Source organism: Pomacea canaliculata, linkage group LG6 (genome assembly GCF_003073045.1).
Source record: "Pomacea canaliculata isolate SZHN2017 linkage group LG6, ASM307304v1, whole genome shotgun sequence".
In the NCBI taxonomy this organism is placed as follows: domain Eukaryota; kingdom Metazoa; phylum Mollusca; class Gastropoda; order Architaenioglossa; family Ampullariidae; genus Pomacea; species Pomacea canaliculata.
Window position 1 is genome coordinate 25,000,158 of NC_037595.1, and position 27,721 is coordinate 25,027,878.

Below are 27,721 nucleotides of genomic sequence, written 5' to 3' on the forward strand. Positions count from 1 at the left end.
GAAGTTTCAGGAGATCTTAGTCATATATATTCTGCATAATTCTGATCCGGAGATACTTCTAGTAACTATACTGTCAGCGTTACATAAATGGTAGTTAGACAGCTATGCAAATAAATTATCATCATTGCACGGCAGTATACCCCCAATATATATATAGTATTACAGGCTTGCAGATGCTTAAATAAAACCTCTCTTTATAGGATTCACAATGTATAAAATATTACTGTATCTGTTTAAATTAAAATGTACCTATATATAACATAATGTATAATAATGAGCTTGTGTTGATGGTTATATAGAAGACACCATATTTTTTCCTTTTCTGGGACTATATAGGGATTGCCATTACAATTTTAGTGTACTGAGTGTATGCGCATTGCTTAATGCCCATGCAATCAAATTCATTAAAAAAAATGCTTAAATACTAAAGTCAATAAAAGATTTTCCTTTTTTAACTATAACAGCTAGACACGAACAGCCTAGAATCTGTACAATAACTTGCTAACGATTAAAACTGGCGTACACTCGAGGAATTAATATATATATATCTAAACTGGTCACAGAAAGAGCTCAACAGGCATGCGTTGGAATAAAACTACAGAAAAATAAATAATTAACAGGCAGAAAAAGCTCAGGTAACTCACACAGTATTAGGAAATGTCAAGAGCTTGCTAATCTCATCTGATCGGATGTCTCACAATTCTTTTCGTTTCGTTGTCATGGTGCAGTGTATGCATAACCGAACAGTTGTTTTCATGAATTACGAAAGTTATCGAATAATTTGAAAATTTTTTATAAAAATTTATTGACCAAAGAATCCTACTTTTTCTCTTGGAAAAGCTCACTAACTGAGGATTTTTTTTTTTTTTTTTTTTACGAATATACGATTACAAGCTCTGCATGTAGACAGAAAATACTTCCGCAAGAGAGAAGCAGAAGACTTGTGTTGCTGTGCTGTTAGTGGAGATTGCTAGTACAACGATGAAATACATCAGTTTTAGTGTCCGTGAAAATATAGTGTTTACAGATGCACGAAAACATTAAAATGCTTAGTCTACTACGTAAGAGAGTGTCGGAAGTTTAACACTATTTTCTGCAACTTCGATCCGTTGGCTACACGAAAAGCTGCATTGTGCATATCGATATCGATCAGTCTACCTTAGTACATATGTAAAGATTTTTATATTAGCTGTCTCGTTTCGGCATGGATCTTAGACAGCTAGTCCAGAGAAAACTTGCTTCGGGAGAACGATGCACGCACGTAAGTCGCTGCAACAAATTTTGATTTTTAATTATGTTCTTTAAAATATTAAATATGTTTACAAATAATAAATAAAACTATTTTCAGCCTGCATAACTTTATCTAGAACATAACAACAAAAGTACACCGTCCGTTCCATAATTTTGCCTTTTTAGTCATTGAGCAGGAGCAACAGCACAAAAGCAGCCGGAGAGATTTAATTCATTTTTAAACACGAAGTATAGTGAAAGCATAAGTGACTGTATAGACTCAACAAGTTGCTCAATTAGCAACATTGATTGCAGATTTTCGCAGTATTATTAACGTTTTCACCTTACCTATTTGTTCCTCCAAAAAGGTGTAAATGGACAAGTTAACATAGGACCTATGTGATCCCATTAGGGAGGCAAAGAAAAAGTATGGGACAAAGTTGAGTTTCAGTTCAATAGTTCAGTACTGGTAATCTCAGGCATGGTATTAAGACTGTGTCATCTGTTACTCACCTGGTAAACACTCCTTTAAAAAGAAAGAAAGAAAAACCTGTGGGCATTGAAGATTGTGGTCTTCCCAGCATACTCAATTCTTTTTATGCCCACCAAGAAGCATGATTTCTCTCACATTGATACTACACTAAAACAATCTTTTCTTCCTGAGCATAAGTTGGTAATCACCTACGACTGTGGTGAACAACAACGGGTTTTACAACATCTGTTTCAACTGTCTGTAGATTCTGGCCTTTTTCATCCTATTTGGAAACTTTCACACATTGTTCCTGCCCGAAAAATCACTAGCTCCATTCAACCCAACAACTTCAGACCAGTTACTATTATGTCACTTAGTATGAAAAGGCTTTAAAAAATTGCTAGGAGGGTGGTTATGACTGTTGTTGATAATTATCTTGACCTGCTGCAGTTTGCATATAGAACTAGAAGTGTAGATGATGCTAAACACTGTGTCTAATCAGCTGGAGAAACCTAGAGCTTCTGTGGGGCTTAATTTTCTGATTTCTCTTCTACTTTTAACACAGTTTAACCTCATGTTAGTAAAGAGTCTAGTTTCAGACTTCCATCTATCTCACTAACTCTGAATTCTGGATTTTTAACAAACAGGCAGCAAAGAGTTTCTGTTAATGGTCATCTCTCATTATTTTCACCTCTATGGGGGTCGTCTTAAGCCTGCTGATTTTCCTCATCATTTTTCATGCAGTTATGTAGTGCATCATGAACTTCATGTAGTTATGGTGGGAATGTTTTTACTTTAGATTAATGTATTTTTTTGTTTCCAGAGTATCGAAACGGCAAAAATTATTGACGACAAACGGCATTTGCGAATTGTTGCCATTATAGAGAAAAATGATGAACATGCGTAAGTACATTTTGATTTAGTTTATCTCTGACAATCTGTTTATCTCTGACAATCTGTAAGAAATCTGCACTAGTCTATATTCTAGTGAGATCTGACTTACACAAATTCCATGGAAGGCATTAATCCAGATGTTAGAAAATTAGTGGGTATTAAAAGCAACATCAAAATGTTCCACCCAGTGAGATCATGAGAAGAACAACCTTTAACAGCAACACGGCCGATCAGGGGACCTTCGCCAGGCAACCCATAGGGGAGGCACAGGGTTGGGAGACCCAGACAGACATTGAGGAGATCAGTCCAAAGAGAGGCGGAGGCAGCTGACATGACATAATCCCAACTGGAAAGGGATGCCTAGGGCTGATGGAGGGGTGTAGTTGCGGCCCTATGCTCCACTGGGGGCGACTAGGAACAAGAAGAAGAAAAAGAAAGCAACATACATAAAAATTATGATTTTGCAATCTAAAACATACTTGATCTGTAGATATTATCTATCAATGTGAGGGTATGACTTTTTTGAAGCAACTGAAGACTTGAACTAGAATTATACATTCCCTTAAGACTCACTTCATCTGAAGATCTTTTATAGTGACAGCTATCTCATACTTGATGATTCTTTTGGAAATTAATTAGGTGCGTTATACTGTTTTCCACTTGATTCTTACTGTTCTTATTTGCCAGATATCCCAAGTAACATTAATAATTTGCAAACAGCATTGATCAAATATTTAAAAATCTCTTAGATATGAACAATATAATTCCTACATATTATAATATTCCATTATTGATTTCTTTGTGAGAATTGTCATTAGATGTCTCATTTTTATTGTTCGTATGTTTTGTGTCAGGCTTCAAAGTATCGGATTTGATTCTTTTAACTTCAGATCTTTTAATTTTTTGTTATATATTCTATAGCTCTGTGTTAAATATCTTGTAATAATTTATGTTTTATGATTAATTTTCATGACAAATTTTTCAAATGGGATTGAAGTCAGGCACCAGCAGTGAAAATAATGTCGGATATGCTGGTGTTTGATTAGTTCATGTAAAAAGTAAACTTTGTTTGTATTTTATTTGGAATTTATTTATTTCATGTGCAGAATTTTAGTCTATACTGCAAGTCGAATTCCCTGCTTAAATAGTGAAGACTTAAAGCTTGAAACAGTACTGTCAGTGGATGCTACACTGCGATGCCATGCTGGTCTGTTTGAAACCTTATTCAACATGATTATTTTTCATCAGGGATATTTTAGACTGAAAAAGAATGTGACATATAGGTTATTGCAACAAACTATATTACCTTGAAAACATCATTTTCACCAGAATAACACCATTTTGCATTTATGATAAAATGTATACTGCTAAAGGGTGAAAAAAACTGATTAAATGCATTTGAGTACTAGTATATATAAATATATTCTTGGATACTGAAGATTATGTTTGCCTTTTATGTGACTGATAATTTAAATGCAAGTAAATTTATATGCTTTGTACTGAAAAAGCATTAACTAACATTGAATCCTTTTTAAAAACTTCTTTTTTAAATTGTAGAAGCACCTCGAAGTGATCAGTCAGGAATTGCCACAAGTGAGTGAAAGTGAATCTCTCTCACCCTCCACTCTCTCTCTTACACCACACATATTAATGTACAATAATATTCCTTCACATGTACTTACGTGTTTTATATCAGAGAAAGTAAAGGAATGCTGGTTAAGTGTAGAGCATTAGTCTAACAGGTTACAGTTCATGCATAAACAGTTTCTATTTTCCCAACATGTAGTCTTGCATTGATTATCTGCTGAAGCCTCACTGATGTGATTAGTTGAGCTGCTGGCCAGGAATACCTGCATCAGTATTATATGAAACATTGTGCATATAATGCAGGGTTAATTTTTTTTTTTTTTTTTTTTTTTGCAGAAGTTAGCATCTTTTCATATCTCAGAGTTTGCTTTGCACAGAAGTTTGTTTTTGATTGTCTTTTTCTTTAATTTCACACATTTCTGCTGCATTAAACTTTGTAATTATTGTGCAGCATTGAAAAGTATGCCGTAAGCCTTAAATAAAATTTGTCATTTGTAATTCATGTATTTAAATATTTTTCCCCAGGTTTTCTGTTGGGATTAAAATCTCCTGAAATACATATTTTACTAGAGATGCCACAACAAAAATCAACTCAAAATTTTCTAGCAGAAATTAAAAGGGCACAAGATTGTAAGTATTTTATTTGGTTTTTTTTATTTCCAGCCTTCCATTGGCAATTACAAAACACAGCATTGAACCCACTAGAGTTTCTTTACCTGTTACCCCAGTATTAGTACAGTGACATCATCCCTTGGTTTCCTTTAATAAGCATAAGTAAAATATGGCATAATGAATTAATAGCATTAATTATATAAGGGTTAATTACATAAACAATAAACATAATAAGCATTAAAATTTTTAATATAAAATGCTTCTTCAGAATGCTTACTAATGAACTCTTTATTGCTGTCTTTATACTTTATAAATTTAAAACTCATCTAAAGGATTTTTTAACACCTCTTTCCCCCTTTATAACAGTTGTAGTTACCTATTGAAAAAGTGTCAATCATTTTTATGAGTTTCTGTTGCTCAAGAAATACAATAAAAAAAATTTTGCTTTATTTCTTTTCTGAAATTATGTGCTCTCCATTCTCCAATCACCATTATATACACATACACTCATTGAAGCATATGCACACTCAAATTTGCATGCACTTAATCATATGTGTGTATGCTTTACTTATCAGTTTTGCATTAATAACAGCTTTTTATTCAGAGGTAGAAGTTTTGACTGACATTGAAACATCAGTTTTCATTTGGTTACAGCTTGTCCTTGTATTTCCAGCAAAGTTTGTTGATGGATGCTCAGTGTTTTGAAGTTTATTACAATTTTAACCAGTTTGCATGTCAAGTAAAGGGGTGTCTTTTTTGTGCATATTATTACAAAAGGCTGGGGAAGTTGGTGCAGAAAGTGGTTCGCAAAGATGAAAGAATTTTTGTTATTAGTTGCTGGTTCATCTGAGGTCTTCATAGGAGGCACTAGTGCCAGAAAAATGCCTGGCCCCTCCCTCAAATTGTGACTCAAGTCTGTTCATTAAATTTCAGTTGTTTAGTAAATGTCTGTTTTGACCTAAGTATGTTCCGTAAATTTCAGTTGTGACTAAAGTCTTTTCAGTAAATTTCAGTTGCTTCCTTATTTCCTTCCCCCTTACTCCCTCTTTTCCCCTCTCATTAAAGCACTTGGAAGTACAATTATTTTAGTTGTAAGCAGAATTTCTAAACTTTTAATTCACATTCATTTTTTTTGTGTGACTTATATTCTTAAAGTTATCAAGCTGGATATTGTTTGCAAATATGGGTTCCTGTGAGTTTGTGTTTTTGTGTGTGTATATGTGTGTTTTCATGCATGCGTATACGTGTGTGCACACATGCATTATGCATATATGTTTATGTGCATGCTGGTCAGTAAATATAAACTCTTGCATGCTCACGTAGCTAGTTGTCTTCAGCATTGTGCTTTCAGTATAAGCTTGTATATATGCTTGTTTCATCTAATGCACCAAGAGCCTGCATTTTGTTTGCTTGCAGATAAATGTCCATCATTTACAAAGAAATGGCTTATGGCAAATTTTATTTTTTTTGTTTTTGTTGTCATTTTGGTCATCTAATCCAACCATAGGTTGGTTGGTAAAGAAAATGTTGATTTTGCATACTAAGGTTATTGAAACCATTGCAAATTTTAGCTCAAAATTCTGTCATGATTTGATCCTGGATACATTTTGCATGCTGGAGTTAGATAAAGTGCATTCTTTAGTAAACTGTGAGCATAATTATAATCTGGAATGTGTACTCTTGATTGCATTTTGCATTTCAAAAATATCCCTTCATCCTGTACAGTTTTTTGGCAGTACCACCAGTGTGGCAGGATTTACCAAAGTAACCTGTGCCTCACGCATATCCACATTTTTCTGGCTCATTATTTAAAATGAACACTCTTTCCTCCTGCAGTGCACACCCAGAATGCTGCATTTGGCACCACTCCTTCCTTTGATTGGCTTACTAAGTATAGAAACAAGGCCGGCTCCAGCAACCCATTTGCAGAAGATGTCTTTGATCCCATGAAATATATGAACCTTGAGGGACCAAACAATCATGTGACACTCACCGAAGAAGGTTTGTGTTCCACCAACAAGATTTTCTTAAAAAAAAAACAACTCAGCTTTTGTAAGGAAAATGTTTAAAATCTAAAGGTTTTATTTTTTATTTTAAATATGGGATCTTGAAGGCTGAATTGAGGTCATAGGCTTGTTTCATTAACCCAAATCTCACCATTAACCCAAATTAATTAGATGAAATGTTAAACATGTCATGTTGTCATCAGGAGCATGTAAAAGCACCTGGACAAGCAGCACACTGAAATGATGCACTTGCGTTATCATTGTCTCTCTTTTCATTTTGTTGCTTGGCTGCATGGTGTGTGAATTTGATGACTACAACTAAGCAGAATGAAATAATTCAAGAATGTTTGTCAGCAAAAGGTTACATTTGGAAGTTGGGGTTACAAGTGCCATACACTTGTTAAAAAAATGAGGTTAAGGCAGAATAATTGTCATAGCAACACAAGATGTGGTGTATAATTTTAAAGGGTTTAGGAACCTTGAACATGTTGATAGCATCTTTAGGACTGAAGTGCTTATATTGATCAATATAAATGTTCTACTTAAAAGAAAGATTTTTTTCTGGTGCAGAAGAATAGGGCAATTAAATTGAGTAAGTGGATGAGGAGAGTGGGCATTGAGTAGGATTAGTGTAGTGTGTACTGAAATGTGCATGTCAAATGATTAACAGTGATAAACATATTATTGCCCCCCACTAATAGCATTTTGGTTGATACCAGTCACATAATCCAAATAGCTTTAAGTTTGAATGGTGCTGAAACAAATGAAAAGACTGCAGAATTATTGGTCGTTCTCAAATTTTGTTTTTGGTACCATGCAATACTGACAAAATACAGTCAGTTCTGCTATTACGTGGATTTTTTGCAAACTAATTTACTTCCTGCTTAGTTGAGGAAATAAATAATAGAGTTGGTGCTACATAGTTTAGATTTACTGTTTCTGCACATCATCTGTAGCCTATTGACATGTTATTCACCAGGCAAAAGCAATCCACGTACAAATCCACTTAATGGTTTCTATTTTAAAATACTGCACCCATCAGGCCATCCTCAGTCTCTTCTTTTATCAGGCTGTCTCCACTTCTTTTCGAGATAAACACCAAATTTATATTACTATATTTGTATTTATTATTTATTTCAATTTCTTCTGTTAACCTTTTCTTTAGAATGTTATAGCAGTCCCATGTCAGCAAAGAGTTTGCTGAGGATTTGTTTCCTGCCCTTGATCCTGATTTTCCGATGACCCCAGCTGCCTATCACGATTTTTAAAAAAATAATTTTTCCAGTAGCGTTTGCTTTCTAAAGTGTAGTATAATCAACTATGAGACAATCTGTGTTGGCCTTATAAACAGCAGTTTTTTACCTGAGCAGGACTCATAAATCATGTGATTAGATTTCAGAGTTCAACATGAAGAAAAAATTTGAATGCAAGAGTTAATCTTTTTTTTTAAAACAAATGACCAGAATCTTGGGTTTTGTTAGGTGGTTGCTTTGTTGCTGCTGTTGTTTGGTGGATTTTCTTGCTTCTCCTCCCTTTGCTTTTAACGATATAATTTGGTTGATTTATGTAAACATTTTCTTTCATGCATAAAGGAGCAATATTCCTCAAGCGCATTTGATCTTTTGCTAAAGGAAATGTGCTACTGATAAATAGGGATTTTAATAAAGATTTTTACTATTCTTGACTGCTAAAACTTATGTGCTTTTCATTTGCATTTGCTATCAGATCTTCAATGGTATTAAGATAACAGGAAAGAAATTTGATGCAAGAAGTGGTAGGAATGGTTGATAGAAAAGTGTGTTGTCACATAAAAGGAGCAATACAAACAGCAGAATTAATGCAAGGACAACATACACTAGTTTTGCTCTGCACTGCTCCTACTTGTTAATGTAATATCTATTATTATTATGTGCTATTGAATGTCATGTGTCCAAAACACATATGGATATGTCTCTGTGTAGACTAGCATGTAAATGCAACTGCAGCAGAGAGTGGGTAGGGGCAACCAACCATGAAAGATGCTTTACTTTAACTCAGTTCACTTTAAACAACACTGTTTGTGACACAGAACTGTCCAGTTCTTCATTTTGTTGATGTTGTAAACTCATTTGAAAGGCACTATAGCTCATCTCTGAGGTTGGTTTTGAGAATGTATGTGCTGTTGGCATCCTTTTGTGGACTTTGTAGATGGATTTTTAAGGGCAGGCTTTTCATAGTCTCTTTCTCTGCTCTTTCTCCCCCTACCCACTTCCTTGCGGACTAGTTTTTCATGTGATTACATAGCATGCAAAAATGGTGAAGAGCAGCCGCCATGATAATAGAAGTGCATACAATGAAAAATCTTTATATCTTTAGCCCCATGTTCCTCTAACATCTTGGCTAAGCTTGTTATGTGAACAAAACCTGGCATGCTGGAGTGCACAAAGTGATTTTTATGTAAAACAATGTGTGCAGCCAGGAAAGAACCCCATGCAGTTGTGTCCTCAATGAGAGGAGAAAACAACTCTTTTGAGAATAAAACACTGAATGCCAAGCAAATGCTTTCATTATAAGTAATGTATCAGGTGTCTAAAGAGATTTTCTGAACCCAGAAATTTTAATCCATAAAGGTGAATGCTAATTGTATCAACGGGCAGTGACCAAAGTCACAGGTCAGCTAAAGTCAGTAGCTGTAACCTGTGATACAAATTCTTTGTATCTCGAAAGTGTTTACTGAAATTCATGGAAACTATTTCGTTTTGGGGGTTGATTATCAGAATGCTGATGATGCATCATTATATATAGGGAAAATTTACTTATATTTCTTCAATGCATGCATTATAAATGTATTTTTACCTTTGTTCACAATATTGTTTACCAGGGCAGTCTAGTAGGTCCCAAAGCACATGGTTTGCCTCTGAATTTGACAATAAGCTGCTGTTGAATGGGCAAGGTGTGGCACCATATACTAACAGCTATTTTGGCAGCCGAGACTCTCTTGATGCCATGAACAAGTAGGATCCTTTACTTTGATAGTTCATTTGGTTTTCTCCTTACGTTGTTTAGAACTTTTGAAGATTAAGATTACTTAGGGCGTATAATATAGATTGAGTATAGCATCATATAACCCAAGTATGATAACCAGTAATTCAAAATGTTAATTAACAAATGTTGTTGATGGGCATGCTGAGAATAAAGAACAAATAATCTGGAATTTATTTTACACAGATGGAAGAGGTTTTAGAACTTGCTTGTAATATTAGCGTGTATGTGTGTTAATGCATAAGTGTATTTATGAGAATTTGTAGGAAACTGTGTGGAAGACGGTAAGTGTGGGAAAGCAGTGAGAGTATGTATGAGATAGTGAATGAGTATTTGTATAGACAGGAAGTGAATGGGTGTTTGAATGATATAAGAAGTGAATGAGAGTTGGTATGAGACAGGATGTGAATAAATGCTGGTATGAGAGTGTATGAAACAGACGATGAATGTTTGAATGAAGGTGTATGAGACAGGAAATGAATGTTTGTGTGAGAGTGTATAAGAAGTGTTGGTACAAGAATATATGAGACAGGATGAACAAATGTTTGTATGAGAGTGTATAAAACAGGTAGTGAATGAGTGCAAGAGGAGTCAGTCAATTTCCCAGTCACACTGCATGAGTGGACAAAAGAATGGGAGGAAGAGCATGGAACCTTTATGAGACATCTGGTGTCCTAGTATAGGTGACTGAAAACAATTTCATTGAGAAAGAGCCTGTGATCCATTTGGGAGAAATAAAATAGTATTTATGTATTTATGCAAGATATATGCATTCCAAGTAAAAAAAATTAACTCTGAACCTCATCCATTTGTGTTAGAAGTTTGCTTTTCCACTACAGATTTCCTGTACAAACATGTAGGTTGTTGAAAGCTGCTAGAGCAGTGTAGTTAAACATTTTAGCTTATGGCAGAGGGGTGTCATTGTTTTTTAAATATAATTTATTATAAATTTCTGGACTTAATGGCTATCCAAATAACCTACCCATTATTGAAATAATGACTTTTCAACAGGGAATTCGACTTCACTGACTCACTTGACTCACTACAGAAACAGCTTGGGTTGGGACCAGGTGTGGAACTACCAATAGGTGCCAAGCCTATCACAAGTCGCGAAGCTTTTGCCCGTAAAATCCTTGCTGAGCGTGAAAATGAATTCACCAACGTGCAGACAGTGAGGTGCGGGACAGTGTGTTCACTCAACAAACTGGATGCATAAATATTTTTTTAAAATGAATCTTGCCATGTTATATAAATTATAATATACTATATAGATATATTGCCATGTTTGTTGTTTGAATACTAAGCAGGCAGCTAACTTAAAAACTGTATGGCAAAATGTGAACGTAGATTATTTTCTGGCCTGTAGAGTCTTTTGTGGCACATGGAATGTTAATGGACAGTCACCATCTGAAGCACTTGACAGGTGGTTGGTTGTGGATGAAGAGCCTCCTGACCTTTACGTAATTGGGTTGGTAGTACATTTTGTAAACTTTTGGGCAGTCATGTTGATGTGTTATCACTATTGTGTGATTATTTTTGCTTTTGGAAAATTTCCAGCAAGTGTCAGACAAACTTAAATTGGAAGATTATTGGTATTTGTATAAAGGTAGCTTTTAATCAACTTTTTTGCCCTTTAGATATTGTAAGGTAATAGGTATAGTAATTTTCTTTTTTTTTCTTTTGCCAGTAATTCATGTGCAATGTTCAAATATTAAATAACATATAGCTGTGATGATCTGTCTTATATTTCTTTGTTATTTACCCCATTTCTTTATTTATTAATTGTCAATACAAGGTTTCAAGAGCTAGACTTAAGCAGGGAGGCTTTCATTTTCAATGATTCGATAAAAGAGGCAGAATGGCAAAAGTCTGTGAAGGAGTACCTCCACCCAAAGGCAAAATATAAAAAGGTACAACTCATTGTTTGTGTGTCCATTGACAGTACATTTTATTTTAGACTTTAACTAAGGTTCCCCTATCAAAATGTGTTGAAAAAGAAACAATCATAAATGCTCATGAATAGTGTTTGTAGGTGTTGCAGTTTAACTTGTACCAAGAGTTTCAGAAACTTGTTCGCATCTAAAATGCAGTTTTGTTGCATATATGTTACTATATCTCCCTGATATTTGCATTTATTTTATTCTAAATGACCTTTCCTCTTTCCCACCCATACAATATGAACTATAGCCTTACTTTAATGTCCGAACTAACCATAATTATTTTCTGTTTCTGTGGTCCATCCTCTTAAAAGCTCTTTCAGCAGTCATGCTTTTTCAGTCATAGCAGGCATGCTACATATTACAACAACCTTTTTTCTGGCGTTGCAAATTCTGGAATAGATGTATGAGAAATTTAGATAATAATTTTTGAGGAACCATGATTTCAATCCCTCTCCCATGTGACTGCATTTCTCAAATAAGGAAAGGAAGAATGTATGAAGGAATTAAGATAGTGGGAGATGGTAGCTGTTTAAACAGAGAATGCATTTTGCAGATTTAAGCTTTATCCTGTAGGCTTACTATCTCTTTGAAATTCGGTTGTAAATGCTTAAGTTAGTGGAACAGCAGTCCATTGACCTATCAGGTAGTTGAAAAGAGAGCAGATGAGAAAACCCAAGGGGACCATATGACAAGTTAAAAGATTATCTCCAACTTAGACTGGAATGCACGAAGAATGGGATCTGGAGAACTACAAGCAAAGTGAAAGATAAAGCAGTAGCATCGCTGGGTCAGAATCTTTGTTTTATGTTTCTCAGTGGAACTGATTTTTCTTGTGCACACTTTTAGCATTTCTTGTTGGTTATTCTTGTTCTTGCAGGTGAAATCTGTACGTCTAGTGGGCATTCTGCTTATGGTGTACATCCAGGAGAAGCTGTCAAAATATGTTAATTTCATTGATGCAGACACTGTAGCAACTGGTATCATGGGAATCATGGTTTGTGCAATTGTTTCCCCTTATTCATTTTTTTTAAAGGGTTGGCCGGACATGGTTTATTAAACTAGAGTTAACATTATTTTTGATTTCTTGATGTCAGTGTTGTTTGCAGCTTGTGTTTAGTTGTAGCCAGATGTGCTGAAGCCCTTTGTAGTTCTTTAGAAAAAAAAGCCAGATTGTTTCAACAAAATACTGGTTGTTTTTTAGATTACCATTGACAGGGAATTTTGCAGAGTTGTTGATGGCAGCATGACTTGTTTGTTTGAATTTTATTTGTATACCAGGGTAACAAGGGTGGTGTTTCTGTTCGCTTCACACTTCACAGCACTTCCATGTGCTTCATCAACTCTCATTTGGCAGCTCACCAGGATGAATTCGAGCGACGCAATCAGGTAAAGCTGTTCTTCTTTTAATATTTATTCTATCATTAAAAACTTCATGCCTTTTTCTTTTAAGGAAACGCTATAATTTTTGTTGTTGCTGAGCAAGATATGTTTGTATTCATTTTATTTTTAATGGTAAGTTATGAATTGCTGAGATAACAATAAATATTGGTGACAGCATGCTCCATAGGCGATGTTTTCTTTGTTGTGTTTTAAGCATTATATTGATGAATGGACTACTTAAAATGTAATTCATGAAATTTTCTTGCAGGATTACAGAGACATTTCATCAAAAATAAAATTTAAAGAGTTTTCTCCTCCACTGACCATGGTTGACCACGAGTAAGTATTCTCAGTTTGTTGGCAGCAAGTTAATTACTATATTCTCAGAACACAGATCAGGATTGCTAATGGTGTAATGGAATGCTAATGAAAATTTCTTGTGAACTGATGGAACATGCATTCAATAGACAGAAAGAATAAAGTGATGAGCTGACAGAACATGCATTTGTTCTTTGACCACACTATTCTAGGAATTACAGGTTTTTGTTGTTGTGCATTATCCATACATTATCATTATGGATAACCTTTGGATAACATTTTTCATGCTTTACTCTGATGGCATCTGGTTTGGGTGGGTATGTTTAAGGAGAGGGTTGAGTATTTATATTTAACAAAAATTAATGGAAATAAATAAGGTGTATATTCCCTTTGTCATGTTACTTTGTTGTCCTTACACATTGGATGAGACATTTAAAAGAAACTTGTTGTGGTGAGATAGGGACACAGCTGGCTTGTCAGGTTTGCCTGGTACTCATCTGCTTGCTTTATCTGCATGTGGTTTCAGTTTGGTTTTCTGGATTGGAGATCTGAACTACAGGATAGCAGGAATGCCACTTGATGATGTCAAGATGTATATTCAGAAACAGATGTACAAAAAATTGCTACTGGGTGATCAGGTGGGTAGATGTTGTCTGTACAAGTTTCTTCCCACCAACATTACTAAGCACTTACAGGAAATGGTAATAGGTCCATAAATATGTGCACTGACCATACAACTATCTGTAAAATGCACACAGTCAAAACTCACTCCAGTTAACCAACATGTTTGAGACAGAAAGTTGGACATGCATGTAAATAGGATATTCATGCCAGCATGTTCTTGATATGAATATTTACTGATGCAAAAATAGATGCAAATTGAATCAAATATCATCTGTTCATCTTTTCAAGTATTTAAATATGTAAACTGAAAATGTGCTGAATCTATGTGTGTGGGGTGGTTGTGGTGCATTTCATTATGTGGTATGTGCAAAATATGTATCTATGTGTATGTGTATATGATTCTATTTTGCAGCTTCATGGTCAGTTAGGGCAGTCTGATATTTTTAAGGATTTCAAAGAGGGAACAATAGGCTTTGATCCTACCTACAAGTTTGATACTGGAACAGATGTGTATGATACCAGGTACAAATTCCAGTTATTTATATCTATGAAGTTTGCTGAATATTTTTAGGTTGGTGTGATAAAACCTGTTTGCTTGCAACATATTAAGATCTTCTGAAGAGCAGTTTGGAAAACCGTAGCAAAATATTTCTAGATTCATCTCCCAACACTCTCTCAAAAAGTCTTTTATCTTAGAGCAAAGTAAAACTTTCACTTTTGTGTCATTACCATTTAATTGCTGTTTTGAATTTTATTCAAATTAGTGAGATAAAGATTGTACTCTGAAGTCATATTTGAATATGTGAAAATGTACTTCCTCTAGTGAGAAAAGTCGCATTCCTGCATGGTGTGATCGCATTCTTTGGAGAGGTGATGAGATCCAGCAACTTCGTTATGACTCGCATCCTCAACTTCGCATCAGTGACCATAAGCCTGTTTCATCACTTTTCTGTGTTGGGGTATGGACAGAAAATTCATATATTACTGTAGTGCATAACATGTGTCTGTAATTTACTTTGTGTATGAGTAGTGTACGTTGTAGATGTGAGCATGTTTATGTGCAAATATGGTTGCATGGTTGTTAATGATTTAGTCTATGTATGATTTATATAAAGTGCTATGAGCAAATCTTTGGAAAGGCACTTTATAAATCCTCCTCATTAATATTATATATGCTTAATGATAACAGAGTCTGTGCCATATTTAACAGGGTTGATCATTCATAAAATCCAAGGAGGTATTCAGATATTATCATTTATCAGGTATTTTATTGATCAATTGCAAGAAATAATACACATCAGTGTACATTTGTTATTATCATGATCATCCTTGATGATAAGAACCTTCTTTAATTATTTGATGTCATGTCTCTGTGCATGTAAAACCATGTCACTGACATGATGAACTATTATATCAGGTTTATTACTTATGTCTTACATGGTAAGAGCTCCAATGTAAATTCCAGATGTCTCCAGTCAGAAGTTAAGCTGGAGACTACACAGATATTTACAGAGGAACTCCAGACCTCCATTACTTTGATTAATGATCATGTTTGTAAAATTTATAACTGTTAACTAAGCTTGCTTTCTATTGTACTTTGTGCTTAGAAATTACTAATACAATTATTCTGTGGACAATGCAGATCAAAGTGATAGATCAGAAGCGATACAAGAAGGTCTATGAAGACATCATGAAGCAGTTAGACCGCATTGAGAATGACTATCTGCCACAGATTAAACTGGACAAGACTGAGGTATTTGAGCCTTAGATGTTTTCTGTTTCCTAGAATGTATTTTCTATCATGTAGTTTCTGATACATGTTGCATGTTGGCAACTGTGCACAATTTTGAAAAACCTATGAAGACAACACGAACAAGTACAATTCACACTAATTTAGAAAGAGCATTTATTCTTCAGTTTTTACCAGATACAGGCCCCTTGAAAGTTGACAGTCATTTTATCTGGCCTAGACAACGTTCTTTATTAACTGCAGATTCAACTTACTCGGGTCTTTCTCCTTCTCTTCCAAATCATTTTAAATTTTATTTGGGTGTCCAGCTGTTTCCCTCTCTTTTGAAGAGAGGAAGCAGTAGTGCCCATTTCAAAACCTGGAAAATCCCTCTGATCACAATTCTTATCATCTTGTAACTCTCACTAAATGTTTGTTCAGAACTCTAGAATGCACCTTGCAGCTCAAGTCTTTTGGTCTCAAAAGCTTAAAAAACTCAGTAATATTTGCTAATTGTTATCAAACTTTGTCTGCATTAGGCGACTTATGAAGGTATTTTGTAAAGGTCTCCTCTCCATACTGCTCTCCATTTGTGACTGTAACAAGTAACATCTCCATATTTAGCCAGAGTGGCTGTCCAGCAGGTGGAGCCACTTCTTGTCCTGCCCACTTCCTTGGACTTTCTGAGATTTGTCCTAATCTTAGCTTTTAAAAATGTGACACTTTTGAACTTGTTTCTTCTTTGATTGTACCAGATGATATGACCATAAGAGATAAGGGGTTACACCAGCTCTTTAATCATCAAAAAGTTGTCTCCCTGACTGTTTATTATCATTAATTAGTTTTTCTGTTTATCATGAAAGTCTGCAAGAAAAAGGGTAATTATCAACCAAGTCAAAGGCAGTTCCTAGTCAGTTCAGAAACATAGCTTAAGTAAGTTCGTAATGCTACAAGTAGTTAAGGAGACATCTTAGGCCCAGAATAGTCTTCTGTTACTCCACCCCCTCCTCCTTTTGTCAGTTACCCGAGTGGAGTCTGTTTTAATAATGATGATGGACTGTCAGAATTGTTTTTATGGCATTTTGTTTTTTTTATCATTTCTGATGATTTCAAATATTTTCTTGCAGTGTCTTTTTAAAGATGTGAAGTTCATCGAACCTCAAACAGAGATTATTACTGTAGCTAATGTAGGCCAGGTAAATGTAACTTTCCTCTCTCTTATTCTCTTTGAAACTTGTCATTGAAAAAGTTTTAAATTGGCTACCTGACATGTGACACAAAAGCTAGAAACAGAACTCTATAGAAAGCTATAGAAGAATGAAATCATTACCATTTCAACTTTAAGTATTACTTTGTAACAGAAGTCTGCAGTACAACAGGAAGTTGATTGATGAATAATAGTAGGATTATAAATAGTAATAATACTGTTATCATCTAGTAACTTAAAGAAGATGCACTGCTTATCAACATACACCTTTCTGTGAATGTTTAATTTTTTTTTCCCTTTCAGGCTCATGTGGAATTTGAGTTTATTAAAAAGCTGGATGATGTAGGATACTGTAAACCATGGTTATCAGCCAAACCCTACAAATCTGTAGTGGAACCAGGTAAGGTTTGTTAGACCTTTTGGGTTTTTTACCCGTCTGTATCAATATTTTCTTTTTAATTGTATTTGATTCATCAGTAACTTTGTTAATTTTGTACAGGTTTGTCATGTGACATTCATCTAGAAGTGTATGTAGACAAAGCTACTGTGAGTTCCTTGAATAGTGGGCAGGACAAGTTGGAAGACATTCTTGTTCTGCATCTGCATGGTGGGAAAGACTTTTTTGTATCCTTTGTCTGTCTAGAATGGAGGGAAGATGTTGCACCCTCCTGGCCTGTGCAAAAACATATAGAATAAGTTTTGATTGAGAAGAAATGAGTAAGCCATCTTAAAATGTGGCATGCATTTTCTTATTATTTACTTTTCACCATTTAGAGCTTCTTTTGGAATTTAATTTATTTGCATAATGAATACAAAAGAAAGGTGGTAGAAAATTTAAAAAGATGTGTCCAGTCAAGTTTTGCCTGAAGGGAAATGACCACAAGGGCATTATTGATAGAAATAAAAGGTCCATAGTGAGTTAAAGGATTTATCACTGATATATAATGTTTTTTTCTTATTTTGTATATTGCATTTTCTTCAGCTGGAATTAATACAGCCTATCTCTTTTTCACAGTAAAGACTCAACCTTTTTCAGGTCACCTGAATATTAAGGTAATGTTTTGGACTTGTGTTATCATGTGATCTTACAAAGTGGGACTGCTTCTAGAAATAAAAGGGATGAAAGAAGTGTCTTTAACTCTCATCAGATTACCATTAATGGCAATTTTCTGCCTAGCTGCTTTGGATCATCTATTGAGGCACTGATTCAGATGCACCACCCAATCAGGGAGGTTCCAGAAGCACAGCTTGTGGAAATTGTGAGTGATTCACTGTCTCTAGCTTTACAAGAAATTATTCAGCATTCACCCAGTCTCCTATGCATATAGCGGTCCGGTGGCGTAACGGTTAGCGCCTGTCACCAATACAGTGAAGGTTGGCTGCCCAGAGTTCATTTCTCGTCTCGGGCACACTGTTCTTTCTGCATGTGGCATCTGTTTACAGGGCTGCCTGCCTTGCCGTAATATAGCCTCAGTTGCTGGCACGGCGTAAAATACCAATTCCCCTCCCCCCCTCACTCCTATGCATATACCTATAGTTTTTAAAGTTGTAACAGTAGAGGCAAACATTGGTTTGTGTGAAACATTGAAGTATAAATAAAAATAAAAAAGATGGAAACAGAGAGGATAGAAATTTGTGAGACTTATCACTGAGAAAGTACGTCCTTTTGAACTCAACTGTGTCTTGTTTGTCTACTTGAAACATATTGTAGCTCTGTGTGTTTTTGTAAATTTGTATATGTGTACACGCTAGTGCATAAAACAAAATGTATAGCTATTCATTTATTCCAGGAACAACCTGGCAGTCTTTCTCAGGTGGATTTGTCAAAATCTGGGGGTCGGCTGTATATGATACCAAAAGAGTTATGGAGGCTCGTTGAACATATCAATGTACATGGCAAGGCAGTGGTGAGGAATCTTGTCTGTTGGATGGGACTTTGACCATCATGGTCTTTAAGTTTTAAGTTTCAGTTACTTTTGAGAACACATTTTTTTTTTCACTCAGCTGCAAAAGAGAAATTCACCAAAGTGTAGCTGAAATGCATTGTATTTTCATGGTTTGCAGTGAAGACTTTAAAGAAAAAAAACATTCATTTCCTTTTTTTTAAAAATTTTTACCACAGGTTGAGAATCACAGTTACTGTATGATGTGGTTTAGTGTGAGAGTGCCTTAAAAATCTGATCATGTGATCTAGTTAGTGATCACTGAGAAGCCTTTGTGTTTATGTGTTGTTTTGAAAAAGTTGGTTGCTTAACAGTGAGCACAGAGAGGTTAGGGTTTTCATTATTTTGTTCTCAGAGGACAAAGTGTTTGGTGCTTACATGTATTATTTATGTTTAGGAAATTTGCTATACCATCCTTGACTTATCATGTACGTTTATTCTGCCTCTCTTGCAGGAAAACTTATTCCAAATCCCTGGCCTTCAGACAGAATTACAGCAGATTCGAGACTGTCTAGACACTGGAGTGCCAGATGTTTTGCGTATCCTTTCACTCTTCAGTTCCATTTCTTCTATATTTTCACAAACTGAAAAATTCACAGATTGCAGAATGTCTGAAACATTTTATAGTGTCATTTATGACAACTAATACTTGAAGATGTATATGCAATCTGGTGACTATCATCAGTAATTTGTTTTTTAGGATTAAAAATTTCAATTTCTAGTTTATAGAAGAACAATTCCCAAGATGCAAAGTACTGCATTATCAACATTAAAATGAGGACATTGTAGAAGAGTTTCATAATCGTTTCATAAATCTTTTAATGGCAGCAAAAATGTGATGTCATGCCAAATCACCTGCAAATAATAGGAGCTGTTCAGATCAAAATCTAATCTTTCAGTGATAATAGAGTTATGAAGGATTTATCTATGCAGGTTTTTATTTGGCATGGTTATCATTTTAAATTCCTTAGGGCATGGCTTTCATAACAGTCTGGTGACCTAAATGCCAGTAGGGGGTAAATAAAAAAGATTCCAAATGTCATTCCTCAATTAGATATGTTTTAGTCTTTAATAATTTGTTTTTGTATACAGCATGTACTTTTTGAGAGCATAAAAGATATTTTTAAACCATTAAGGTGCATTGCAGACCTGACATTACCAGATCTGTACATTTTTAACAGTTGGAGATTCAGATATGGAGCTCATTGCTACTTGTACAAACAAGTAGATTATCTGGTCATTTGTGAAGATGATATGCCTTTCCTTGACAGTCTTACAGCTGGCAGTGTGCACTCCATTGCGGAATCACTCCTACTATTTCTTGAGTGCCTGGCTGAACCAGTCATTCCATTCAGCTATTACAGCCAGTGCCTGGCTGCTTCCAACAACCTTTTACTTAGCAAGCAGGTGAGTGGCTTGTTAGTCACAGTGTGTTTTTAAGCATGAACATTCATTCATTTCTTGATGACGTATTTGAAAAAATTGAGGAGACATTTGTCTGTTTTGAAAGTCTTAATTGTTATTTAGTATGGACAAAGTGTTATGAATTCTAACATTCATTGTTTGACACTTGTTTAAGAAAAAGTAATACAATACAATATGTAACATAGCTTTATATTGAAACATAAACTAGAAAACTAGAGTAATTATCAGTTGCACTTGTATGGTATTTGACTTCACTTCTGAAATACAGCATATCTCGACTAACTGCTCTAGTGTTTGCTCTGTGTAGGTGCTAAGCATTATACCTGAATTTCATAAGAACACCTTCCAATATATCTGTGAATTTCTGAAAGAGGTATTGAAGTACTCCGACAAGAATGGTCTAGACTTCAAGTTCATATGTAAGTAGCACATTTACACATTTCAGTTTTTAAAATTCAAGATTTTCTCTGAGCAACTTAAATAAAAAAAAAATATATTTTTCATCTTTTCCTAAGACTAGTCTGAAGCAATCCATTGAACATGTTTAGGACTAACAAAATAATTATGCAGTCATTATTAAAAATCACTTAAGTCTTATAAAATATGTTGTATAATATAATGTAAAGATCATTTTATTTTATCTTATTATTTTTATGGAACAAAGATCTTACAAAAACAGTTGATGACATTATTTCAGAAAAAAATTGTATTTCTCTGTTTACTTGATGTCAAAGTTATTACTAATTTTTACTTTGTTCGAATTTCCTCAGCAATTAATGAATACACTTTTCTTTTGCCTTAAACCAAAGTTTATTTGTCATAAATAGCTCTGTTGATAATGATTAAACCATGCCCCTTTACCTTATACTTAGTTCCCATTTTATTTTGTTTTGACTATCCTCATGAATGGGAAATAAACTTTGTCATTGCTTTTGTATTCAGATTATTAGGGCTTGTAATTCTCCACCTTTGAAAGAATATTTTCCACACAAATTATTTTCTTTCTACCCGAGCAAAAAAAAAAAGGAAGGGGGATGTCATGAGCAGGGTCTGTAAACGCTTTGAAGTTTTGATGATGTGCCTCCTCACCCCAAGGAAGATCAACAGCTGATGAACACAAGACTTGGGAAGTTGACATATGGGAGGAAATTTGCTATGAAATTATGGGTGGATAGGAGTGGGGTAGCAAGGGGAGGAGAGGAGAAGAGGTCTTTCCCTTTAGAAAAAGAAAAAATGAGCGTTGGCCTTGAGATGACCACCATCTCTCACATTAAAGCAGTAAATACAGAAGATGATGAACGGAGAGAGCAGTAATGAAGGAACTGCAGAATATGTTAATCAAAAGTAATGTATTAGTAATTAATGAGTTGTTGGGGTAGTCACGACTACTGTGGTATGGAAAAGAACAACAGACAAAATTTACGATCTTGAAATGTAAACATCTTAATTACTATCTAGGCTGAGTCTTATAATAAATTATCTGCCCATCCAAGCTCAATAAAAGTAACAACATTTCAGAGTGAATTTCACATTTCACAAATAGCCTGGTTAGTCAAAAGAAGAGTGGTATGAGATGGAATCCAATATTAATAGATTGACAAATTTACATTTAGAAACCAAGTTAAGAATGCTTGTGGGGATTGGTAGTAAAGAAGGAAGATGCCATTTTAGTAATAAGAAGAAAAGTGTGTATATATAATTAATTTGTTCAGTTTCTTTGATATTATCAAAGTATTTTGTATAGTGATAATCTGTCATTTAGCATCATGTACTTTTATTAATAAGTGCTGGGGTCCTCTGCATACATTCAGACATTCAAACTCGTTTTTTCAAGTGATCTCTGTATGTTTTATGTGATTCTATGTTGTGTACTGGTTTTCTTCTGCATCTCTCATCCTCTTCTGTTGTTGCGCATGCATGTGTTCAAGTGTCCGTGCACATGGAGACGGAAACATAATCACTTTCCTGTCTGAAAAGCATAGTTCAGTTTAGAAGGAAAAAAGATTTGCTTTAGCTAGATTTCATTGATTTAATATTTTTCTTATCATTTCAGCTGCCGTGTTTGGGGCAGTTCTTTTGCGGCCACCACAGTCAGCATCCTGTGGTGGAGGAACATCAAAATCAAATAGACACCGACTACAAGAAGAAGAGGCCAAACGAGCAGCATTTATCTACCACTTTCTCACAAATGATGTTCTTGCATGAACAGTCCTGCCAGACACAACTGCATGCTGCTGAGAAAGACTGCACATTTTCTGGTTCTTGTGATGGCCTGTTATTCTTTGCCAAGCTTCATACAGTGCATTAGGATGGACCAAGTGGGAATCTAGCCTTTTATTCATTTTAAACTCAAATTTCATTTGCCAGACAATCAAGAGTATTGCTTTCACTCTCGAATCTGTGCCAGTTGTTGAAAGTTTGGTGCTCAAACAAGCCTGTGAGGAGTATTGTGAATCCACTGCAGCATGTCATATGACTTTCTAGAGAGAAACCTTAAGGTCCACCACTTAAACACTGGGCATTGGATACTGATCCTCTTATAAACATTCACATTAATAGCTTTTCTAGATAATATATCATTTGAATTAAAATCATTTTCTGGTTTTATTTATTTCATTTTTGCATTGTTCATTTTGTTTGTCAGGTTTTTTTCTTATGTGAGGACTTCAGCATGCTTGCTTGCAACAATGGAGGCCATTATTTAGCCACATCTCAGGTGCATTTATCCTCAATGTCTTCACCATGAAAGAATGTACAGAATGTCATTGACTGATCATTTGACCCACTCCAACAGCAAACATTTTATGATTACTTAGGATGAAGAAAAGAAAGTCTTCATTGCTTAATGATGAATAATAGAGTTTGCACAAAGGATTTTTGTCAATCATTTTGTTTCGTTTCTCAAAGCCTTTATGCACATTGCCTTGTGAATTATTCTGTAGTTTTTAACTGAAAGGAAGGAATTGTTTAATTTAAACCAAACACTATAATGTAAAACGTCACAAACAAGATGTTGCTTTGTGTAATATACTTAAAAATCATTCTAGATTTCTCCCTTTATACCATCATTAGTTATGAAGTTTTTAATCTTTTGAAATACTGTTTCCTATTTAAAATTCCTTCCTCATGCTTAAAATTTATTTTAAAATTTAACATAGAAGAAACATTGTGATACCAGATACAAGTCAATATTTTAAATTGTCTTTTTGTGTTTTATAATGTGCATTATCAAAGAAAAGTAAAACTTACAAAAGTTTATTTTGAAACTTTGTAGAAAATTTAAATATCTGAATACTTATCGGTAAATTACTATAAATCTTTATTTCTGAGATCAGAACAAAATAGTAATATCTGGCTACTGTTAATCAAGTAAACCTTTGGAGAGAAATTCATGTACAGAATTTGCTGCCAAGCATTTGAAAGAAAAACATAAAATGTACAATTTAGCCCCTCTCCTAAGCCTGACTCAGTCAATTACAAAGCAGATTTTTTATTAACTTTTGTAAAGGATGTTTTTCAGGTGTTGTGTAAGTAATAGTAACTGTCAACTGTTTACAATGAACAAACTATCTTTGTATCTTTCACTAACCCCTCTCTCTCACACACACATACATATACATACATAATGACAGTTGTATGACAAATGTCATAACATGCTAATAAGTTATTACACCTCTTCTTGCTTACATTTCAGCAGAAAAGTGTAATAATATAGCAGTTTTTGTCTTCATATTCAGCCTCTTGCCACTTATGGTTGTGAAAATGTAAGGCATTACTTTTATTTGTACTGATCTCCTTTTTAGCATCATGGTGATTCTGTCCACTGAGGTAGATATGATGCATTACTAAGATATGTCATGTGGTAAATTATCTAGTTATTTAGGTTTTTATTTTTTGTGTAAGGCTGAGTAAAAAAGAAAGCAATCATTGTATCATACATAAGTTCATGTAAATGTGCCATACAAACTAGTTTCTTCATCAAACACTGTAGAATATTTAATATGCATGTATAATTTGGTAATTATGGTAGTGGTGTTGATGAGCTAGAGAAGAAAGATAGGCTGTCTTCTTAATATTTGATGGTATTATAACACAGTCATCATCAGTGTCCAACATATTTGTTTCTCACTATAAATACATTTACTTTCTTGTTTCAGGCAGAGATTGTGTTTGTCACCTGAGAGTCCTGGATAATAACACAAATGCTCTTCTTGTCACGTCTTACAATTTCATCATTCTGCATATATTGCCTTGAAATTTTGATTTTTTTAAATGTCATTTGCATTGTACAAAAAATGTTTCAAAGTTTTGAGTTAGAAACAAATTTACAATTCTTCCATACTCTTTTAGTTGCATAACAGTACACTCATTTAGTGAGTTATCTTGTAGTGCATGATAACATGGTTTTAAGATCTGTTGCTGTTTGTCCAGCATGATGGAAATGATCTGCTGATGATAGTAAAATCACATCTTTACATTATAATTTGAATTTTCCCTGTAAAAGACTGGAGGTGATTAATGTTTTCCTATAAATATGATTTATTTATATGTTCTTTGGAAGTTTGCTGCGTACATGTGGGTAAAGATAAGCTTGAGTTTTCTGCTTTTTGCAAGTGATTGGGCAGAGAGTGAAAACTCATCATCTGTGGCTATTCTGTGCAGCTTTGGTAATGTGTTAATAACGTGGTTTATATAAAAGTCACAATTATAGCTGGCTTGAGCATGTTTTTGTATTGGGTCTGCCATTTTTTAAAAACGAAGACGATGTATAAAGCTTATTAATGTATAGCAATGAGAACTTAACTGCAGACTGTGTCTGTGCAATGTCATTGAAACTTTATTTCATGTTTGGTCAGGTTTTTACGTCATTCCACTCGGTGGGTTTTACAGCTGTTTTCCTCCATTTGTGAGAACTCTTGCCACAGTCGCATTTAGTTATCAGCTTGCTTGCAAACAGTGTAATGCTGGACTGATCACCCTGCTGTTAATATTTCAGCTTATAGGGTTTTTTGGTTTTTTTTGTGTCATATTTGTACTTACAGAACCTGTGATGAAACATTTTACTTTGCACCTCAGCGTTGACATTACCGAAGAAATTATTTCAAACAACTTTGTAATCCTTGTTTATACTGCCCTATGCATAACTTCTCGAGCACTTCTTCAGCATTGTATAGAGTTGGTATGTTGGAAGCTGTGAGTCTATAAAGGAAAGCTAACTTGTGGAATATTGATAACTGTATTATTAAAATTTTTCTGTTTAAATTAACAATAAGCCAAAACAGATTTTTTTATATTGAATAAACAAATGCAACCATTTTGATATGGTGCAGCACAGTTTAACCAATGTAATCCAAATATAGTCTCAAATTTCATGTGAAGGTGTACAAATGGATAATGCTTTCTTAGTTGAATTAATCTTTATGTGAATGCTATACATACTGAAAAAATAGAATTGTGTGGCATATAAGACAGTGCAGCTTTTCAAAGACGAAGTGAAGTCTTCAAGATTGGCTTTGTGCTTCCTCTCACATTAGTTTGCTTTAACAGTTAAAAAAAATATATGGATACTTGTTACTGTCTGACAGTAAGAAAAATTAGCAGATTCATCTGGCCAACAATATTAGCAATCCTGAATGCTAGCAGAGGAAAACCCACCTGTGCACAAGTGGAATGCTTAACTATTCTGCCATTGCTCTTTAATCAGTCTAGTTACAAACTTTTTGAATCTAGATTTAGATAAATGTCATCCACGATCCACCTAACCTAAGTAAAGCTACTTTCAGGAACAATATACCGTCCAGTCCATAACCCTGCTTTATTCAGTTTAGTTTTGTATATAAAGCTATGAAATTATTATTATGATATACACTTCCACTCATGTAGCCACAAATATGTCTAAGAATAATGTGCAGTCTTGCCTAGCTTAGTCCAACAGTCAGACGGTTAGTACTATTGGCTCCGGGGAGCAGGTTTTAGGTTCAAAGGTCACTCAACCTGTGACTATATATATCTCTGCTTACTCAAGGAGTGGGTTGGGCTCCCTTTCTACTCTTCTGCTTCCTTTGTCAAAGATATGATAAGCTGCTTAGAGTTCATAGTTATGGTAAAGGCAATTTAAAGTCCATCTAAATCACTATAGCTGTGCAATAGAAAAATCCATACCCTACTTAACTGAATTTCTGTTTTGCTTGGTTTTGGTCATCTTCCCCATGTGACAGTTCAGATTGCACTTAGTTATCTTGTTCTAGGACTGTTTCCATCTGTAGGATTTTTGATGTAGTCTCTCTAGTTGGTCTTTGCACCTGCTCGTGGGTTATGGTTGTCGGCATTGAGATTTCAAAAAAGAACTGGTTTTTGGCATTTTATGTCTTCCATCCTCACCAAATGACAAGCCCATGGGACTTGCGGATTCAGAATGGATTGTGTTCAAGACATGCCACTTAGTGCCCATAATAGAGATCATCTGTGCATTCTTTGATGTGTTTCATTCCTCATAAATTTAAAAAAAATGTTTTGCTGCTTTCTTAGTCTTGTGTTTCCTTGGAGTGTTTTTGTTTCAATCTGCACACAGTCGTGAGAATCTGTTCTGGTGCCAGTGTTTACCATATAGAAACCAAGCAGCTGGTGGAGTTGTTGAGTCAAAACTAATACAGTTACTGCAGTCAGAACATTTTTTTTTTGGAATCACTGAACACATGACTCCACACCTTTCCAACCATAGAGTCTGCCGTTTAATGGCAAGTCTATTGGATTTTTTTTTTTATAATCTGATTCCTTGGTTTTTATTCTGCAGACTATATGAAGAAATTTTTACCAAAGAGTCCTTCAGTTGATCCTGTACATGAAGAAAATGTATTCTTTATCTGTGCATGCTTTGTTAAACTTTGTGTAAATTAAGAAGTGCACCACAGCAGACTAGAAGAGTCCACTTGTACAACATATCATTTAATACCATTTCTTTCAAGCTAAACTTCTTCAGTCATAATATTGTCAAAGGTTGCCTACCCCTCATCCCATCTTTACACTGGGACTTTATATGGAGGCTTTTAGTGTGGTTAACCACAGGGTGTGACGTGTGCAGAATAAAAAACTTCATATTTATGTGTGCCTGTGTACCTGTTCACTGAATTGTTTTGTTTGTATGCATATCGATCATGATTTAATATTCAGTTTTGTAAAATTGTTATTGCACAGAACATTATGGTGGCAACCTCTGTAACATTTTGAATTTACACGATTGGTGATGATTATTCCCCCCCCCCCAAAAAAAAAAGTCCAACCACGTGATCTCTGGGTAAAGGAGTGTCATAATTATGGAGGCAAAATATGTAAG

General features: G+C 34.7%; 1 protein-coding gene across 2 annotated transcripts; it reads left to right on the forward strand.

Annotated features, from left to right (window-relative positions):
• The first annotated feature begins 914 nt into the window (after positions 1-914).
• Positions 915-27,489, forward strand: LOC112566710 (inositol polyphosphate 5-phosphatase OCRL-1-like). Of its 2 annotated transcripts, XM_025243040.1 has the most exons (26): positions 915-1,261; positions 2,526-2,605; positions 3,703-3,803; positions 4,154-4,189; positions 4,709-4,813; positions 6,632-6,796; positions 9,662-9,794; positions 10,834-10,998; positions 11,189-11,290; positions 11,618-11,732; positions 12,640-12,756; positions 13,041-13,148; positions 13,411-13,481; positions 13,987-14,098; positions 14,497-14,606; positions 14,908-15,043; positions 15,727-15,837; positions 16,941-17,009; positions 17,324-17,420; positions 17,520-17,644; positions 18,169-18,279; positions 18,811-18,927; positions 19,418-19,502; positions 20,243-20,370; positions 20,696-20,807; positions 22,442-27,489. In XM_025243040.1, the coding sequence occupies exons 1-26, from the start codon at positions 1,205-1,207 to the stop codon at positions 22,591-22,593; spliced, it is 2,820 nt and encodes a 939-aa protein (XP_025098825.1). In that variant the 5' UTR covers positions 915-1,204; the 3' UTR covers positions 22,594-27,489. The 2 variants fall into 2 exon arrangements, with proteins under 2 accessions (XP_025098825.1, XP_025098826.1); XM_025243041.1 differs by lacking the exon at positions 6,632-6,796.
• The last annotated feature ends 232 nt before the right edge of the window (positions 27,490-27,721 follow it).

Excerpts from the sequence above, each read along its gene's own strand:
- LOC112566710 (XM_025243040.1), top strand. The coding sequence starts at position 1,205 with ATGGATCTTAGACAGCTAGTCCAGAGAAAACTTGCTTCGGGAGAACGA. Across the intron at positions 11,733-12,639 it reads CAAAGGCAAAATATAAAAAG|GTGAAATCTGTACGTCTAGT; the intron begins GTACAACTCATT and ends TTGTTCTTGCAG. Across the intron at positions 17,010-17,323 it reads CTGTAGCTAATGTAGGCCAG|GCTCATGTGGAATTTGAGTT; the intron begins GTAAATGTAACT and ends TTTCCCTTTCAG.